The sequence below is a fragment of the Quercus suber genome, unplaced genomic scaffold, assembly GCF_002906115.3.
Source record: "Quercus suber isolate HL8 unplaced genomic scaffold, Cork oak 2.0 scaffold_105, whole genome shotgun sequence".
NCBI classification, from domain to species: Eukaryota; Viridiplantae; Streptophyta; class Magnoliopsida; order Fagales; family Fagaceae; genus Quercus; species Quercus suber.
The window spans coordinates 868,993-888,595 of NW_027069570.1; the positions used below are offsets into that span (position 1 = coordinate 868,993).

General features: G+C 35.0%; 3 protein-coding genes across 4 annotated transcripts; 2 read left to right on the top strand and 1 right to left on the bottom strand.

Moving 5' to 3' along the window:
• Positions 1–517: 517 nt before the first annotated feature.
• On the top strand, positions 518–1,301 carry LOC112012708 (uncharacterized). The gene has a single exon (XM_024045100.2). It carries the CDS (start codon positions 598–600, stop codon positions 1,117–1,119), a length of 522 nt encoding a protein of 173 aa, XP_023900868.1. The 5' UTR covers positions 518–597; the 3' UTR covers positions 1,120–1,301.
• A 2,743-nt stretch (positions 1,302–4,044) lies between these two features.
• Positions 4,045–9,934, bottom strand: LOC112029946 (peptidyl-prolyl cis-trans isomerase FKBP16-3, chloroplastic). The gene is made up of 7 exons (XM_065775133.1): positions 9,837–9,934; positions 7,939–8,222; positions 6,276–6,359; positions 5,328–5,377; positions 4,831–4,879; positions 4,640–4,714; positions 4,045–4,375 (listed from the first exon to the last, which is right to left on the bottom strand). The coding sequence occupies exons 1-7, from the start codon at positions 9,859–9,861 to the stop codon at positions 4,298–4,300; spliced, it is 645 nt and encodes a 214-aa protein (XP_065631205.1). The 5' UTR covers positions 9,862–9,934; the 3' UTR covers positions 4,045–4,297.
• Positions 9,935–11,142: 1,208 nt separating this feature from the next.
• Positions 11,143–18,083, top strand: LOC112012711 (DNA-directed RNA polymerases II, IV and V subunit 8B). 2 transcript variants are annotated; one of them, XM_065775136.1, is made up of 5 exons: positions 11,143–11,321; positions 11,743–11,848; positions 14,345–14,505; positions 17,135–17,226; positions 17,819–18,083. In XM_065775136.1, exons 2-5 carry the CDS (start codon positions 11,776–11,778, stop codon positions 17,928–17,930), a joined length of 438 nt encoding a protein of 145 aa, XP_065631208.1. In that variant the 5' UTR covers positions 11,143–11,321; positions 11,743–11,775; the 3' UTR covers positions 17,931–18,083. The 2 variants fall into 2 exon arrangements, with proteins under 2 accessions (XP_065631208.1, XP_065631207.1); XM_065775135.1 differs by having other exon boundaries at positions 11,143–11,317.
• Positions 18,084–19,603: the final 1,520 nt, after the last annotated feature.

Genomic DNA, 19,603 nt, shown 5'->3' on the forward strand with positions numbered 1-19,603 from the left:
GAATTAAAGATAAATGATTGCAATGAAAAAAAATAAAAATAAAACAAAAAATGAATGTAAAATAAGTAAAGGATTTATAGCCTTGAAATTCTTGAATTGGGTAAAATATTTTTTTTCAAATATCGCTAATAAGGTTTGGACAAATCCAATTTGCTCCTAAGCATAAATGGCCTATATTTTTCTCAATTAGCTGGATGGATTGGAAAATTAGAATTAAATCCCATCAAAGAATTTTGATCTCTCTACATACATCCAGTAACTAATTTTGATTGTACACATTTCACAATGATTGCATTGTCGCAATTATATTTATATACACCAAAAAAGTTGTTAAAGTATCGAGTATTATTTATGCTTAAAAAGTAAATAAAATATCTTCAAGAGTCTCAATAATAGTTTTTGTAGAGTAAAAGATAAAAAAGTAAGAACTCAATTTTTTTAGGTAAGTTGAAAAGGGGCAAAAGAGTACTTTCATCAAACAAGAACGAACTATAACTCACACTCATAAATGCACACGTGCAAACAACATTATCTCCTCTCCTCTCTACCCTCTCTCTGCCTCACACCAAACAGAGAGAGAGAGAGAGAGAGAGAGAGATGGGCATATCAGCTTCGAAGCGAGTTGGTACCTCACTGTCCAACTCGTCCGAGTTCGACTCAGCCTGCGACTCAGCCTACACCCACTGCCTCACCATGACTCAGCACGCTTTCCCAGGAGTCTTCCCCTACCAACTCGCCACCGCCTCCGACCACATCCACCGCACGCTCTCCACGCTCCGGCCCCACCCTCTTATCGTCAAGTGGGTCCCATCACCCCCGACTCGGTCCCAGGTCGACTCGGCTTTCCGAGCCGTGACTCGCTCCTCGTCGAAAGCCCAGGAGGACGAGTCCACCGTCGTTATTGGGTCGACCCCATTCAAGAAATGGGCCGTGGAGCTGTTCGCTAACGCTGTGGTGGTGAACGCTGGGAAAGCGTTGATGTGCCGAGTGCCGATTGGAATCGCTGGGATCGCTGGAATCGGGGCCGTGACTCGGTCTGGGAAGGACCTGGTAGGGACCGCGATTGGGGTCTACGCGCTAGGCGTAGCAACTTCGGTTTTTCTTAGTTTGTCAGGCTAGGGACTCTGGCTTTGGTGGCCGTTTCTGTAAATTACTTCTAGTTTTTGGTTTTTAGTTTTTGGGTTTGTAAATTTTGTTCATTGTGACACGTGGCATTATCTAAAGCTGTCAGTAAGAACAGAACAAATATTGGCCTCCCACTGACAAAATAGACAAATTCAGGAATTTTTTTTTCCTTTTAACATTATTTTTTTAAATATTTTAGTTAGTTGTCAGGTTTGCAAACTATAAAGCAAACTAGTATCTCAATACTCTAAAACTCTAGTATCTCAATACTCTAAAACTCGAGTTCAAATTTGAACTCGAGTTTCTAAGACTCCAATTGCATGTGATGGGAGGATTAGGTGGAAAAAAACCCACGTGGGAATCGAGTATTTAAAACTTGAGTTTCCCTTCTTCTTCTTCCACGTATGAGTCTTGAGGGAATTTGCAAACTAACATAGTGAGGAGATAGAATATCATTAGTTAGAAAGATTTTGAAACCATTTAGAAAACTAGCATCTCGAGTATTTAAAACTCAAATTCGGCGAAAAAATCAAGCCTCAAAGACTCGAGATCGATTGTTGACATGGAGATATTTTTGCCACATAGAACTTGAGTCTTAAAGACTTGAGTTTCATAGAATAAGAAAAAGAATCTGAAGAAGAAAGAAGATCTAAAATTGAAGAAGAAAAGAAGATGAAGTGACTCACAGAGGAAGAAGAAGAACAGTCCCCACGAGAATAGAAAGAACATGAAGAAGAAAGAAACCCATAGAAGAACATGAAGAACCCAAGCACAAAAAAGAAAGGAACCTGCAGAAGAAGAACCAAGAAAAACAAAGAAGAAGAACGGACCAGGTGAAAAAAAAAAAGAAGAATAAGAAGAACAATGGAAATCGAGTTTTAAATACTCGATTTACACGTGGATTTTTTTTTCCACATCAGTTTGCCTACACATGCAACTTGAGTTTTAAAAACTCGAGTTCCATCTTTGAACTTGAGTTTTAGAAACTAGAGATACTAGTTTGCTACATAGTTTTGAAATCTGACAACTAATTAAAATATTTCAAAAATAATGTTAAACGAAAAAAAAATTCCTATATCTTCTTCCTCAGTTCTTTTCTTCTTCCTTCCACATTTAAGTCTTCCTTTCAGATCTGAGTTCCTGCCCGATCTAGTCCTTTGTTCCCAATCTAGTCCTATGTTCTTCTTCCTCTCTTCCTCCTCATCTTCTTCTTCTTCTTCCTTCCTGATCTGTTCCTCCGTTCTTTGCCTCTGCCCCTCTATTCTCTGTTTCTCTCTGTTCCTGCTCGATCTGATTTGTTTGGGTCTGATTCACTATAGAAATTGAGTCTTGAAGACTCGGATTTACTTTTTACAAACTCGAGTCTATAAGACTCGAGATCTATGAGGCAAAAAATACCCAGATCAGCAAGTGAAATTCGAGTATTTGAAACTCGATATTTAGATAGAAATCAAGACTCTAAAACTCGAGATACTAGTTCCCAGTATCCTTCCTCACCCATGTCAACTTATTATATTCTTTCCCTCCCTAATGCTATCTTACAAATTCCCTCCAAATTCAGTTGATGATATAGTATAATTTATATGTGGGGTTAATGGGTTATTATCAAATTATAAAATAAAAAATAATAAAAAAAAAAACTAGTGAAGGGTGGCAATCTGATGACAGGAGTCCCTTGAACCATCACCACCATTGCAAGTTCGAGAGTTGTGATTCAAGTCGTAGTACTTTAGATTAAATGTGATGTTCACATGGATAGCCCTAAACAGTTGGCACAATTAATACCGAATAATGGTAAAAAATATCCTCTTAAAAAAATTACCAAAAAAAAAAAAAAAAAACTTTTTCCATTCTTAAAATGTGAGTTTATGACTTAAAAGGTTTTATACTTTATTTATATGAGATCTATAAATCTAATTGTATTTACTTTAATTTCCAGTCTTTATGTATTCAGATTGGGAGGTAAAATTCAATTTTTTAAATCACAAATGAAGAATACGATGTTGATCCATAATTTTAGTTTTAAGAAAAAGGTAGTATGAATTTTCTCTCATATTTTAATCAAAGGCCGTGTGGATTTTCAATTTGTCTCTTATTTCAACCAAGTAATCATTACATTTAAAATTACCGTGCACAAAATATTAATTACTAAACCAAAACATAACGAGATTTAAAATTTTCCCGAATTAGTACACAAAAACTTACTGTAGTTTCTCCTTAAAACATAGAATCTCCTATAGAACAACATTAAACATCCTTGACAATCATAAATGCAACAAAATTAGTGATGTATTTTCACCTAAAATACGGGAGTTTTGAGTTACATTAAAGTGGGGGTATATTGTGTCTTTTTTTCTTCAATTTATGATTTATCTCAATTTCATTCTATTCCAAATAGAATAGACATAGTAAAATTTTATTTTGGATATGGTTGAATTTCTACCATTTAGTGCTATAAGAATCAGTTGCGTTTAGTACACAGCATAGAACCCAATAATCTATTTGTAGCTCATCTCCTTTCATGTTAGGAGATCTTTAAGCACTTCATTTCTTATGAATGTTATTCCACCATGTAACCTACTACGCTGCAGTCCTAGGCTAGATCATTCAGCCAATTTTACTTTAGTTGAATTGAATCCTCGAAGTTCCTAGACAAAATGGCCAAAATTCTTCCATCACATTTTATTTCTAAATGGTGTTTAGTAGGTATCAGGTTTTACAATTCCATTCCTTTCCAAAAAATGGTTTACGTCGAAACAAAATGGAGCTTAGACAAACTTTTCTTGCCAGGAGTCGCAAATTTGTAGGACTAGATTTTCGTGGCCTTCATTTTAAGCATGTTCATTGGCACAAGTTGAAGTGTGCAAACCTCCAATCAGTTAACAACACTATCCAGGGTCGAAATGTAGACTTGTCTTGAAAAAAGAAAATGGTCAAGCAAATTTAATGGACTTGTTTTGATTGTTGCTACATAGAACTGCAGAAATACTGCTTTTGTACAGTATTAGTGGTAAAAAATGAATTAATGGAAGTATACAATGTAAGTACTCAAATCATGGACCTGTTTTCAAGCTCCTATATCTATCAAAGGCAAAAAAATCCAAGAAAGAAAACTGCGGACAAGAATTCTCTTACTCTTCCTCCAATTCAAGGCCTGGGATGTATTCCAAACTTACATCGAAAACAACTGGACTATTTGCAGACACTCTTGGCCTTCCGGAGCTGAAGTGAGACCTTTCGGGAATGCCAACTAAAAAAAAAAAAAAATCACCTAAATGTTAGAAATTTTCCTCGTATTTGTTCATCAGAAGAACAAAGAGAAAGAAATAGAAGTTCATTGTTTCTGCATGATTGGCCAATGCCATAAAAGCAAGGTTAGGTGAATAAGAATGCACACTTCTATTATTGATGCTGCACCTTTTTATCCCAGCTAAGCATCAAAAGCACTCAAGGGAAATGGAAATTATACAGGTAAAAGTATGTTGGAATATGAAGCATCTAGTGCTAAACATACTGATCCTGGAATGTAGAGTCGACGCTTCCCTCCTATTTTCATGGTCAGGATCCCTTCGTCAAGTCCCTTGATCACCTGTTATACCCATTTAGATTATAATATGCCAATGAGGAGTATGAAATTAGAAGACTGAGCAGAAAAACACCAAACTTGCTCGGATTGAGCTTAAATTATGCAATCACTTCTCTTACCTGACCAGAGCCAACACGAAAAATGTAAGGCAGACCTTTCTCCAATGAACTGCAGGATTTAAAGGAAGAAACCTTAGAGAAAATTTTTGCATGTGGGTCTCAAGACTCCAAACATTTCCCTTCAGGTTAGTTTATCAAACAATGTATACATGCTAGTTAGTAATGCCAAAGATAGCCATAATTAAAATCTTCCATAATTTTGGTAGTCACGATCATCTGAGACCTTTTTATTATTATTATTATTATTATTATTTTTTTTTTTTTTTTTGAGAATCATCTGAGTCCTGTTAAGTTGGGTAAAATGCACATAATTAAGTTATAATGTTTTTGTGAAAATTAAGTACTTTTTTTGGAAATCATTAAAAAAAATTCTATCTCTAAGCCACTAATGACAAATGAGACATGTTATAGAGGTCCAAGTACATACATTAAAGTTCTGCATCATCTAATTTGTGCAAGAGAAATTGGTCACATTTTCTTGTAATTATTTTACTTACCTGTCAAATATTTGTCCAGATGGAACCATGGCAACGTAATTAGCCGCCACCTGTGATCATCAGCATGAGAAAAGTTAGAGACACATGAAGAATAAATCTTAATATAGTGGCAAGAAAAGTATAGACATAAGAAAAAGGTGATATGACCCTCTTTTTCTGTTTCTCTGATATGCTGTGATAATGATATAATCCAACTCCCCCACCCCACAACAAAAAAGATAATCTAAACTATTTTCATAATGAATTTTTTATTAACCATTGTCTAGTTCAACTGGCAGTATTAAGGGAAGTATGTTCTCAAAAGGCCTAGTTTAATTTCAATTAGTATGGGTTGTCAGTCAGGCATATCAACCAGATCTGCTTAGCCACTAAGAAGTAACACAAAAATAGTAAGCTATCTTTAACAGAGGGGTTAAGCTGTGGAAGAAGGAAACCAAAGATGTAGAATGACTAGAGGATTAGATGGACGAAGGCTGCCAGAAGGATGCATGTATTATGTAAGAGGTCTCATCACTCCACGTGCACCTGCACCTGCTGAGGCAATGGCTATACACAAGTATTAGTTCTACCTAAATTGGAGGTTGATGGATATGCCCAAAATATTCCAACTGTATAGAGGGCAGTTAAGAGTGAAAGACATATGAACTTATGCCACACTGAAGATGCTATTCACCAGTTGATTCTGAACATTGCTCAGGTGCAAGTCAAGCATCAATGTATTCCTAGTGACCCATCCTTTAGCTAAATTTGGTGTAGCTTCTTAAGAAGTTCATGTAGCATAAAAATCCAATGCTTACTTGAATAGCAGATACAAACTACATTGTGCAAGCCAGAAACTAATTTATTAACCATTTTATAGCTACTTAAAGTTATATCTTGGCTATCCAATGCCTTAGCAGGAAAAAAGAAAAAAAATCACTAATTTGTGAGCCAGGCTAATTTGTACACCTGAAATCCAACTGGTGGACTAGGGCCTTCACCAACTTTAATATCCTTATATTGCAAACCAGACTCTGTAGTTACCATGGGTACCTTCATCAGAGAGCAAGTCCAACATTTAGTACCAAATCATCATTCATAGAAGTCAACACTATATTAAATCAAACTAATTTCATGCTTAATCATGATCACAGGTAATCTAAACATACAAGAAAATGTTTAACCCACAACATAGTCACTAGAATAATGATAATTTTCTTCCTAGGTATATACCCATATAATATTGATCTGCAGCAACTCTATGCACATTGATTATATGGACTGTCATGAAGTTGAGTGGATGTTTCTCACACTCAAGACTGCACTACGAGTCTACGATTTTAATCTTTGGCATTATTGAGTATGGTAGGAAAAAGATTAAGGTTATAGATAATGAAAGTAGTTTATACCAAATTATTGTAGTAGCCCAAGAAGGCAACAAAGAACCCTCCATAATTTGTTAATTAATTGGGTGTCCTTCAGATTTGCACCATACAACAATTCCTCCAGTCGAATTCATGTAGGATCGAGTGGACATTCATGTAAAATTGTCGGGATCCTATCCATGACTTTAGCAGATAATGTTGATAATATGGACATCATTCATATCAAGAGAATAAGTTTAAGTGACATACTGCATAGTTAAACTTAATTTGGTACTAATAAATAGTCCTGTGCAGTAAGTACTTGACCAAGTTGAGTAGAAATCAGTAATGTAATAAGTGAGAGGTAAGATGTTGAGACAACATGCAGCATGAGAACTAAGCCACAGTGAGTGAGACTTTGGCTTACGTATCCTTCAGAATGACTGTGTCTAGTATAATACTGGAGAGTTGCAAGGAAACAGAAAGAGAAAAGTTGAGTACTAAAAATTTTACAGAATGAGGGACAACCCATTGAAATGGTTGTGTGTGTGTGTGTGTGTGTGTGTTTGAGAGAGAGATAGAACAACGCAGAATTGGTTTGTAAATGTACATAAGAAACTTCACTCTAAATGGGGAAAAGGAAGTTTTAAATGGACATAAGAGGTTGAAAGTATCTTAGAATGGAAAAAAAAAAAATCAGATAATCTTAATTGCAAAGCAGGTTTCAAATCCTCATTCATTGAAACACCACTCAGTGCCTGTCATTAGGACTTAAGACATGTAATAAGCATGTCAGAAATTGTGTTATTCACATATGGTAGGCATTTAGTGTTACATGCAAGAATTATAATTATTTATAGCCAGATAAAATAACCTTAGATGATGTGACATCATATGGAAAAGACTAGAAATGAAAGAAAAGCACATTTTAAGTTTGATTGGTAACAAAAAACCATATATTTCTGAAATGTACCCAGAAAGGCATGCCTTAAGCTTTGGTGTATGCCATATATATCCTCCACACTCTTGGCATGGACCCCCAAGGGCTTTAGTCTTTAAGGCAAACTTCAAAGTTTAACCTACAGTAGTGTGAGCCATGTTTTCAAGTTATGGTAATTACATTGCCGTCTTCTAAGTTATAGTCCTTTTGAGAGACTTGCTAAAAATGGTTAAATGCTACTTCATTTAGTGGTAAAGCAAGTGGTACACGAACTTCTAAGAAGAATATATTTTGTGCAGTTAAGGGGGGCCATGTAATCTCACCATACATTTTCAAGCTCTTTCTCACAAGTATCATCACATAGTCTTGGCTTCTGCTCTGGGGGCAAGCCAGCTCCCTTGGCATCAAATGAGTCTATAAAGAGGCCTGACAATCCAAAAATCAATCCCATAAGATCCCTACGCTTAATTACATTGAACTCATCTCTCCATTCACTTGCCCTTGAAGCTTCAGCTTTAAGGTCCAAAGTTGAGCATCGCACAACTAGACCTCGAACCCTGTCACTAGAAATTCCTTGATGGTTGGCAAACAGACCTTTGCCAAAAGCAGAACCTGATACAAGAGGAAACTCATTAACTACATAGAGTTTGGGAAAGAAAAAAGACAGTTGAAGTATAGTTAAAGGAAGGAATATCACTACTAAACAGTGACAACAACAGTTGCAAAAAGTCAGACCTCAGTTATATTTTTGAACCCCACTCATTGACAAGATCTGGTAGAATTCTATATCAAATATATAATTTCACTCGCATTCTATGATTCCTACCTTCAAAGAAATATAAAAATACCAAGAAATGAATTTACATCACATAATAGGAATGCATTCTACGAATTTAAAAACAAGACAAATGAACAAAGTGCGAGAGAGAGGAAGTTCTTTCAATGATTGACAAAAATCATATCAAGCATCTTAATTTCTTAATATGTATTTGAACTGGTCATGGTAGCTTCTCCTGATTATTAAGGAAAATATATCCATCTTCATGGCCATTAGAAAGGAACATAATCCAAATGGAAGTCAATCTTTTAGGAAAAGGAAAGAATTTGTTTTCAACAAATTATTTGATTTCTAGTGAGCTAAACGTGGGATCAATGATTCCCATTTTCATGGCCGAAAGTTCCATTGCATGACACAGCCCAACTACCTCAATTCAAAGCATTTCCAGCAGTGATACAAGTAACCTTGGATCAGTCATAAACATAGGCCTATAAGGGGCTACACATCTCTAGAATGATCATGAAGTTATTGGCTTCTATTTTTCTTATTTAATCAAAGTTACCGATTCCACTGCTCTGTAATGCATGTTAAACCAAATTGAAATGTCATGTACAACACAAAATTACAAAGGAATGATACAATTTTCGCAGAAAATTCAAACATAACCTGAATGAATGACATAATGAGAATCACGAAACATAACTGAGCCCACACCCATAGCTTAAATGGGTTAACTGGTGTCCTTATATTTCATATCAAGGCCTCAATTGGAGTCCCCACAGATGTTATCTCCCCAACAGAATTAGCTGCCTACTTGGAGGTGGAGCTTCAAAGTTCAGATGGTTATATATATAATTTCCAAAATAGCAAAGTTAAGCATAGTAATTTGATTAATCTATCAAGCATTTGGACCTTCTAAGGTTTGAGAAAGGGAATTCTATGGCTAGAATGTGAAGTGGCTAAGAAAAAACCATTAAACTGAAATTAAAACATTAAAAAAAAAAAAAAAAAAACAAAAACAAAATTCCCACTTAGAATCCCACTTTCTTTACAAGAAAACCAGACTCTAAGAAAAAACCATTAAACTGAAATTAAAACATTAAAAAAAAAAAAAAAAAAACAAAAACAAAATTCCCACTTAGAATCCCACTTTCTTTACAAGAAAACCAGACACATTTGTCAGGCAATAAGTATTTGTATTGACTTTAAAAAGAAAACCCATCATTTTTTTCCAAAACTGAAGCTGTGGAGGATAAGTTCCATTACAATTTGGGTCAGAATCACATTCCCAAACTTACTGAATTATGAGAAAAGCAAAATGAAAGAAAAGAAAAACACAGAGTTCATAATTTTGTGACATGCACATTGACTTCAGAATTATGACTAAAAAGTAAGGAAATTTGAAGAAGAAAAAAAAAGTAACAGATAAAGTGAAAAAAGTGGATTACCAAGTGAAAGAAGCAGAGAAGCCATGTCCTATGGCTATGAAGTGCGTAGTGAAGAGGTTGTAATGTTTGGAAACGGATAACGAAATCTTGTTGTGTCATGCGTGTGTATATATGTATTTCTCTCTGCCAGCTTGGCATCTCTCCATTGGTGTAGTATCTAGTAAATACTTTGTATGATCTTGCCACCTCAGCACTGATTTTTAATTTTTTTTTTCAGACTGTCTGAAAATGTATAATATTAATATTCAATAACATCTCATTTGAAAGTAGATGTCTTTTTGCTATTAAAATTATTATAAATTCAATAATTACATAAAGAAATAATTTTTTAAATTCAATAATTACAATAAAATTAAAAAAAGATTTAAACTCATTATGTTCTCTTTAAAAACATCACGAAGTACTAGTGGAGTTTCTGTTTGGTCTACCATGATTTACAACAATTGTGGGTACCATAGGCATGCTTGACAACGTCTTAGGCATGCTTTTTGCAACGTTCTCGGGACCTCGGGCATACTTGGCAATGTCCTAGGCATGCTTCGCAACGTCTTCGGCTTGCTTGGCAACCTCCTAAGACGCTGTTCTAGGAGTCCCACATCGAAGGAAAACCCTCCCACTTGCTGCTTTATAAGCTGTGAAGCGAAGGGAGTAGTATACTATCAGTTTATAGTTATTCGAATAACTGTATATTATATCAACTTATTTGAATTATGGTAATACTAATTTATTAAACCATGTAATAAATTAATTTTTATTTGTGCAGATTTATACTTTAAAGTTTAAAAAAGAATTTACATAAAATTTTCGCTTAAAGCCCCCAAAATTGTTAAGCCGGTCCTGACGGTTATATTGCAACTTATAGATAAACTAGTCTCCTAAAACCATTAAATGAAAATAAAAATTTGGCAAAAACCCAAAATGAAAAAAGAAAAAGAAAAAGAGTAGGCTTCCACTTCTACACTTGAGACCATTGATAGGGGAAAATTTGTTGCACAGTGTTAAAAACAACTAAAAATATGACTTTTAAGTTTTTGTTTGTTTGTCGTTGATACAAAACAGAAATTTTACTCTAATTTAGTCGAAGGGTAAATATATGTAAAACTTTTTCTTAAATACTTGATTCCGGTTGTCCTCAAAACTCTACAAACAATTATATTTATAAAATGACCATGCCAAAAATGTGCACTAGTACGATTTTAAGTTTGAAATCACGTTTTCGTTTTTAATGGTTTGTATTTAATGTGTATAATAAATATCGCCCTTGGCCATAGGTAACCACACTGCCATTCCTACATCCGAACAAGAAAATATATCGGCCCATTCTATACCTAGTTGCTCCTTTCTCATCTCCCAAACAGGCTAAAGGTTTTTTTATTTTTTTTAAAAAAAGCCTGCTTTGGTTTAGAGCTTTTAAGCCGAGTGCCATTCTATTCGTTTTCTCTTTAGGCTCTCTCATCATCAGTCAGACCCTCCAAATTAAGGTAGGTGCGTTCTCTACTCTCCCAAAATACCAAAACTTTCTTCCTTCTCCTCTATTTTGGTAGTTCAGAAAACGCAGGAAACTCCGTAAATTTATATTCTTTCAAAATTTTAATTTCTCAGCTTCTTCTTTTCTTTTCTTTCTACCAAAACCCATTTAAAAAAAAAAAAAATCCTATATTTTGCATGTAATCCGAAAATTTTGAACTTTTGAGTCTTTGGGTGTTAGGGTTTTGCTGACCCTTTATAGGGTTTTAATTAATTTTATTTTTTGATATATATAATTTTTAATATTTGGGTTTTGCTTTTAGTTTGGTTTTAAGTGCTTTGTGGTTGAAAAATCCTGGTGCTTATTGTAAAGGGTTTCAAACTGTTATTAGTGTGATTTCTGATTATTTAATTTCTTTTCTCTGTATATTTTGTGTAGGTTTGAATTTGGTGTAGTTGTAAGTAAGTGACAATGGTGGAGTTTCTTTTTGAAGACATTTTCAGAATCGAGCGACTAAACCCAGATGGTAAAAAGTTTGATAAAGGTATATAAGTTTTTGGGTTCTCATTTTTTTATTTATTCTTTCTTTTGCTTACGTTGTAAAATTCATTTTGGTTTCATATTGTAAATGTGGCATGTACAAGTATCTTATGTAGCCTAGTTAATTGCAAGTTGAATAAGCTTAAAGCTATGACCTTTTTATTATGTTATATTTTTGCCACAGTACGCTGTTGGTCCCTAAAGTTTAACATATTAGCGATTTTAGTTCTTGAAGTTTAAAGTGATAGCTTTTAGTCCCTAACAAACTTAAAGTGATGTCTTTTAATCCTTATGGAGTGATGATGAGTCAGTTTTTTAGTTTAGTCACATTATTTAATGGACTAAAAGTGATCATTTAAACTTCAGGGGACTAAAATTGCTCATGGGGCTAAACTTTAGGGGATTAACAGTGTATTTAAGCCTTATATTTTTAAATGGTGTTATGTAATACTACTCTGGGGGTGTTGCAAGGATTGAAGTAGGACCTCTTGTAGAAATATCTACTATGAAAGTTTCTAGTGGGTATCTGAAATGGGGGAGTAGTTGTTCATGAGCCATAGTAGCAACACGAGTCAAAGCAAGTTTTATGTGGGGAAGAGATCACACAGAGGAAGGAACAAAGAGTGCCTTTAAGGAATAAAAGGCATGCAATGATAATACAAAAGCAAAAGCAGTGGTGTTATAGGAGGTCATTAGAAAAAATTCTTTCCTCTTCTTTGCTTCTCTTTCTCGTAGTGTGTTGAAAAGTATAATGAAGTCTGCAGAGTTGGTCTTTAAAAATTGTCGTAAAACTTTTTAATATTTTAGCAGAACTGTCTGGGTTTTCAACTAGTTGAATGTTGCCAACAGTAGGTAACCTTTTCTTTTCCTCCTTAAATAATTACTATACCTATATATTTTAATAAGTCGGTGCATCATGAATGAACATTTATTGCCCTCATTGTTAGCTGTGTGAATTATGTTTTGGCTATTTATCAGCTGAAATGATAAGGCAGCCTCCTTTTATTATCAAAAAGCATTGCCTCATGTCTTTCTAAGAGTTTGAAATACCATAAATGAGCTTTTTATTTGACCATCCAATGCTATTTGATTCCCTTATGAGCCTTGTGTTTAAGTAGAACTTGTGAACTTAAAGAATATGGGGGCTTGGAGGGATTGTATTTTTTTTTCTTCTTTTTAAGTAAAATTGTCAGGAATTGCAGGCTTATGGCTGCATTATGCACTGTGATATGCAGTACTATTTCCTAATTGAAATGCAATATAATCATCAAACTGTAACTACAGTCTGTGTAGAAACCAGCATTAGAATGTGATTAAATTTTTTTACAAATGCTATGCTTGTTTATCAATTTTTTTCTTCATATATCAGTTAAGTAGAATACTAGAATGCCTTCAAGTGGACCTGTTGTTGTAGGACGAATAGGGAACCTAGTCAAATCTGCTCTGGCTCTGGCAGCTTTGGTTGGCTTGAATTTTGAGGAATTAGACTTTGTGGTTGATGCAAAAAAGGCTGGAAAATAGTAAGTAAGAGGGTTTCTAATGATAAAAAGGAATAGTAGGATTTGGGAATGAAACAAAGAAGAAAATCTGTGGTCTGGGAACAGCAAATGAGCTGTTTTGGGTTCTTTGAGGTTTTTATATGGATGAGTGGTTGAGGATTTTAAAGGTAAAAAATCAATGTGTGTGTGAGCTAGGTTTCAACTTTCAAGTTTCTGGAAATTTAAGGATGCAAAAGAAAGGAATAAACTTGTAGGCATCACACCTCAGAGAAGGTTGTATCATACAAATCTTCATAGGTTCTGAAAATTTAGGAAGAGAAGGTATTACATCCATATAAATAGAGGACTAATAACCAAACCTAATAGGACTTGGACTTCCTGGGCTTTGTTAACGAAGGCCAAACTAAATAACTAAACTCACAAACAAAATTCAATAAAATAATCAAACCCCAAAATAAGATCTAATGGATCAATGGTGCAATCCATTTCCAGAAACTAGAAAATTACAGAATTGACCCTAACAGTTACAAATGAATAAAAGAAAAGAAAGATGAAATTGGCTTCTTGCCACCTGCGACACCTGTCCTTAAATTCTCCATTATTAGATTAACAGTGATCCTAAAAATGCACTGGCTGTTTGATGGTAATGTGTTTCTATTAAGGGCTGGAGAACTAAGTTTCCCTTAGTTGTTACTACGGTTGAGTTTGCAATTATAAAGAAGTTTCCGTGGAAGACATTCTTAATATTCTTTATATCCTTTGTGTTTGGGGTGGTGCCCTTTGAATGGTAAGGTGTTGTATAGGGTTTTTCAGTAAATTTATGTTTTTTAGTTAATGGTTTTTGCAGGCTGATTTTTGCTAGACTCTACATTAGATAGGAATGTACTATGTTTATTTGACCTTGAAAGATTCATCATGATTGGATATCTGTTTGTATTTTTTAGATATACATGTCTTGTAGGCATTTTATGTTCACAATTTCATCCATTGTGTTTCTGTAGTTATTCGGGTTGAAGCAAAAAGTGAGAAGTTTGACATGTTCATGCACCTAGATGTGATGGTTACAAAGGATTTTGAACTGAAGGAAGGTGATAAGTTTGCTATGGTAATAGCTCCAACGCTAAATCTGGATGGAACACCTGACACTGGCTATTACACTCCGGTAATTGTAATACTTGTGTAGTATGCATTAGTTTATTATCCTCAACTTGTTTATGCTTTTATTTTATTTTATTTATTTTAACTATTGGTAGCAGAATGTTGTGACAAAAAAACACTTTTTCGGCCATGGATGATGTTATAACATAAATCGTTTCTCAGAAATTTTTTTATGTTTATTCCCCCACATGAAGATGATTTTGGGTTGGGGGGGGGGGGGGGGGGGGCTTATTAACTTGGACATCAACAAACCTGGGCCACTCAAGTGTAACTCTCCTGTATGCAGTGATGCTCTATGTAATTTGTAAATGGTGCTAGTGGTGAGACTAAAAATGCCAAGTTGAGTTACACATTTAGGTAACGAGCAGCATTACTCCCAGATGAGATGATGATTAGTGGGTTAGGTCCAGTTATTATTATTATTTTTGATCCATTGGATGATGAAGCTGCTTCTTGGGTGGTTACGCGGCTTCAGTGTGAGTCTAGCTGAAATCATAATTTGGGGCTGGATGGGTTGCGGAGCAATAGATATTCAACTGTGAATGATACATTATCATTGGAGGTTGCATGGGTAAGTGTTTAAATGGGGTGAAGCTGGGTGAAATGTCTTTGTCATGTGCAATGGAGACCACTACTTGTGTCATCAAGAAAGTAAAAGTTGTTCAAGTCAATGGTGACGCAACCATATAAAAAAGCATTATAGAAATTTTTTAATACATGGGAGAACAGAGCAAAAGAATGATGATGGTAAAAGAGGGGGGGGGGGGGGGAATTAACTAGAATGAGACTGAAGGGAGAATGGGAGTAAGATTGCAAAATTATCAATCTTTAGAAAATGAAAATTATATGATCTGGTGCTGCTTTAGAGTTTTTGTACACGTGCTTATGCACATGTATTTTAATTATCTTTGCGAATGCTTCTTATTTTTCAGGTTTAATGAGTAAAATAAAACATAACATTATCAACTGTGCTGATGTCCAAAGCTCTCACCATACTTTCTAATTATATTCAAGTCTCTAATTAATAATTCCCCAAATACAATGTAATGTTACTTGTTATCATCCCCATTAAATTTTCCTTACAATGAAACAAAAAATCAACAATAGGTCTTTTGATATGGGTACCCCCTATTTGAAAAAGAAAAAAGGAGTATATTTATCATTCTGGAAAGAATTTTGTGGGTAATAGATCCTTGACAACACAGGAAGTTGTAGGACACTCTGTGCTCATAAATGATCAATCCATGCTCTTATTGAGAAATATGCTGATTGATGACAGATTGATCTCAATGAGTTGAATGATTGATTGGTAGCAAACAAGAAAAAAAGCAAGCCTTAGTCTCAAATCTTTGGGTTTGATTGGTAAGTTACACGCACATCTAGTGGGTCTAAACCCATGATGGCATCCCATTATTATGGGAGGAGGAAGCACTAGTTGCCTCACTAGAACTAATGAATGTAGTAGCAAATGACATTCTTTTAATTTACTCATCTCATAACAGTGTCTTGCAGCCATGTGAAAAAAGTTATACTTGCAATTTTTGGCAATTTTGAGTCGTAATATAGGGGGTTTACATGTGGTGTTTGATGAATATGAGTTTTACATACGTTTGGAAGTCGTTGTGTGTGAGTGTGCAGGGTTAAATAGGTTTGAAGCAGTTCTAATTTGAGTCATTAGCTTTAGAATACAGGTGTTTTTATGGTAGAAGTGTAGATTAAAGGAGTCCTGCCCAGAACTTAAGTTGTGGTCTATTTACGGCAGCTTCTCAATTAAGCCTGCTTGGTGTAGGGTTCCTAGTAGTTTCCTTGTGTCGCAACTACTCACATGCATGTATTCTTGTTTCGAGTTTTTCAATTGGGTGTTTATTAGGTGAGTTATGTAGAATTCTATAATTATGTCTTGTTGCAGCTAAATGAAGTCAAACCTGGTTTAATTGATAATTAGACTGTTTTTGTTCATTGGAGAAATAGTTTCCTTCCTTGCTTGTTTACCCTCTCTCCCTCTAAGTTCTTTCGTGATAATTTGACTGTGAACTGGCCCTTTATTTCTCTGCATTTGATAGCTTGTTGTGGGACATCAAAACAGTGTTGATAAACCTTATTCTACCAATTTTGCATCACCTTGAACAATCAACTGCCACCCACCTCATTGCAAGACAGTCCATTGACTAGGAATTTCATAGGCTCTCCTGCATTATGTAGCCTTTTGGGCTTTTCAACCCTAGAACCTTATTTTTGGCAGATTTTTTTTTGGGTTAAATGTCTCTTTCTATAGCTGTTATAGTGACAGAATTGACGGCAGGTTCATCATGATGAATTGTTACATTGACTGATCTTCAACAGCTAGTAAACTTGGCTTTTATGGTGCCTGTGCATTTTTTGAGTTTCTTGTTTCTACCATTTCTTTATAAAGTTTTTTTTTAAGCCTTTAAAGATATTATTGTACTGTGCCTGTGCATTTTTTAGTTTCTACAATTTTTCTAACCATTTCTGTAAGTTTCAATGATAAAAGTTTTTTGAGCGACTAAAAAATTCCTTGTTCTTTGTTGTATTTTGGTTGTTTGCTTTTCCTGAATTTTGTGGATTTTCAAATCATTGAGGCCCTAATAAATTAATTCTTAACTATTTTCCAGGGCAGTCGGCAGTCACTTGCAGATAGATTTGATTACGTCATGTATGGGAAACTGTATAAAATTGCAGATGGTTCAGGACGCGGAATTAAAGCGTATGTAGTGCTACTCTTCAGACATTAATTCTTTTTTACATGTGTTGAGTTGTTATACATGTTTATAGTTGCTAACTAAAGAAAAACATAGCTGATAGTTGTAGTTACTCACTTAAGTGTGTATAGTCTCATATCCATATATGATTGTCGGTATGGCATCCAATTTGCACTGTCTGCAACATGGATGGTTCAGAACTGTGCAACTCTTGCCATTATTGTGGACAAGGTTGTCAAAAGTGTGCCTATTATCCCAAAAAGGTAGTGCATTCAGTTGGGGACCATGTCTTATGAAGTAGAGGTCATTAGTTTGAATCTCCTATTTTCACTCCCGATGAGCCAAAACTGATCAAGAGAGAAGAAAGTGTGCCTTCGCACGAACTCCACCCTAAGTTTCAATGAGGCTCAATTGTAGTGCTTTAAGGTGCAGCTTAAGCATGAAAGTTTTAGTTATATATTAATTTATTTTAAGCTCAATGCATATCAGTTAAATGCTGCAATAACAATCACTATTCCAAGGGTTTTGGACCTTTTGGTAGCTTTCTAGTCATGTATTTTAGAAAGCTTTTACATCAGGTTCTGCCTTTTTCTTCAGGGAGATAAATGTTTCGTTTGGTGGGCTTCTGATGATGCTGAGGGGAGATCCATCTCATTGCAACAAGTTTGAGCTTGATCAGAGGCTGTATGTCCTAATGAGGAAGGTGTGAAGCTGTGTCATAAGATCAAAGTCTTGTTAACTTCGTACCCTTTCTGTATGGAGGATTTTTCTTTAGTTGCCAAATTATGTTACATGGATGCTATGACACATTAAGTTTTTAATTGTGAAAACCGAATTTATGATAAAAAACAACGTTATTGTACCTCTGAGTATGCCTATGTGTAGTGCAAATGATCAGGACGCTAAGCCTTTTGTGGTGGGCCTGGGAAGGAAATAATACTACAGGTTAAATCTCATTGATCCCAATATCAATATCCCATGGAGTTAGGTATAGTCCCTCAGTAGTATCTGTGTAGTAAGGTTTAAATTTGAGTAAGGAAAACAAACGGTCTTTTTATCATTTATGTCATTTATAAATCTAAAGATGTAACAGGTTTTACAATTTTTTTCGTAATTGTTGAGGTGGTTGGTTGTGATTGGTGTATAATGAAAGTAATTTGAGTGATGGTCTTAGCAAAAGTGATGTTGTACTAATCAAAATCAGCCATCTCAATAAGTTATAAAACAAGTTTGTGAATTTGTTGCGTAGCATTGTTGTAGTATTACTTTACTAAGTGATTATTAAAAAAATAGTATTACTTTACTAAGTAAACATGAGGCTCTTGTTGAAAATACAAGGTTTAGTAAATTTAAGCCCTAAAGTTAAGTTACCACTCAGACTCAAATTTACCGAACCTATGATTGAGAGAGGAGGAAACATAGCAGTACTCGTGTTGCATAAGGGCTTGAGTGCACGAGTGGAATGATGCATGGAGGCACCTAACAAGAAGATTTGGCGGCGTGTGGCGGTTTTTGGAGTTGATGTCAATAGTGTTTTGCAAATCATCTTCAAATCTTAAGTGGTGTGATTTTCTTTTTGATTTTTTTATACATAAAATAGGATTTCAATTTATGATGTCATCTCTATTATGATTGTTCTTTATCATTAGGTTGAAACACCAATTCATTTTTTTGTGCAACTTTTGAACCATAGATCGTTTGTTCTTTCGAGTTGTGTGATTAATGGCTCGAAAGAATGCTTAGAAAGTTTATATTTCGAATGGGTAGAGCATGAATGGCTATGAGCGACATTGCGAGTGGGGATGCCAAAAAAGGAGAAGAAAAGCAGTCCCAGGGGCAGAGCCACGTTAGCCATTGGTCCCCCCAATTATTTTTTAAAACCTCTCTAATAGTAGGTAAAATAGGTCTTTCTACCATTTATTTAAGAGCTGCCCCCCTCCAAGAGAAAAGCTTGGCCTCCCTTCCAATGTGTCAGCCATGAAAGTCCCCTCACCCTAACTCTCTTTTCACTTTTGTGTCTTTGGCTCTTTTTCCATTCCACTTTTAAGTACGTAACCCATGTGCCAACATATATATTTGTATAATTCTTTTTTTAGCTAAGACCATATCTCATAAATTTTCAAGGACCTAGACCTATGTTGTACTAGTGTAGTAGTGTGAGAATTATAGAGATTGTGTGGGTAAAGTAAGAGCATTCTCATCAACACTCTCAAATGCTATAAATGCTAAATTTTAGTATCAAAAGATCAAAAAGCATATTCCATCAAAGCTCTTAAATCCTATTCATTTTGCAATCCAGCTACAGTGGACTACTAGAGATAGCAGCCCATTGTAAAAAAAATTATTTGTTTAATAAAGAGAGAGACAGAGAGGAGAGAGAGG

What these genes read in the sequence shown, in the direction of transcription:
- LOC112012708 (XM_024045100.2), top strand. Translation starts at nt 598, where the DNA reads ATGGGCATATCAGCTTCGAAGCGAGTTGGTACCTCACTGTCCAACTCG.
- LOC112029946 (XM_065775133.1), bottom strand. Translation starts at nt 9,861, where the DNA reads ATGGCTTCTCTGCTTCTTTCACTTG. An exon ending in TTCTCTGCTTCTTTCACTTG is followed by an intron (nt 8,223 to 9,836) that starts GTAATCCACTTT and finishes CTCTTGTATCAG; the next exon opens with GTTCTGCTTTTGGCAAAGGT. An exon ending in TCTGGACAAATATTTGACAG is followed by an intron (nt 4,880 to 5,327) that starts GTAAGTAAAATA and finishes TAAATCCTGCAG; the next exon opens with TTCATTGGAGAAAGGTCTGC.
- LOC112012711 (XM_065775136.1), top strand. Translation starts at nt 11,776, where the DNA reads ATGGTGGAGTTTCTTTTTGAAGACATTTTCAGAATCGAGCGACTAAAC. An exon ending in TGGTAAAAAGTTTGATAAAG is followed by an intron (nt 11,849 to 14,344) that starts GTATATAAGTTT and finishes GTGTTTCTGTAG; the next exon opens with TTATTCGGGTTGAAGCAAAA. An exon ending in ACACTGGCTATTACACTCCG is followed by an intron (nt 14,506 to 17,134) that starts GTAATTGTAATA and finishes ACTATTTTCCAG; the next exon opens with GGCAGTCGGCAGTCACTTGC.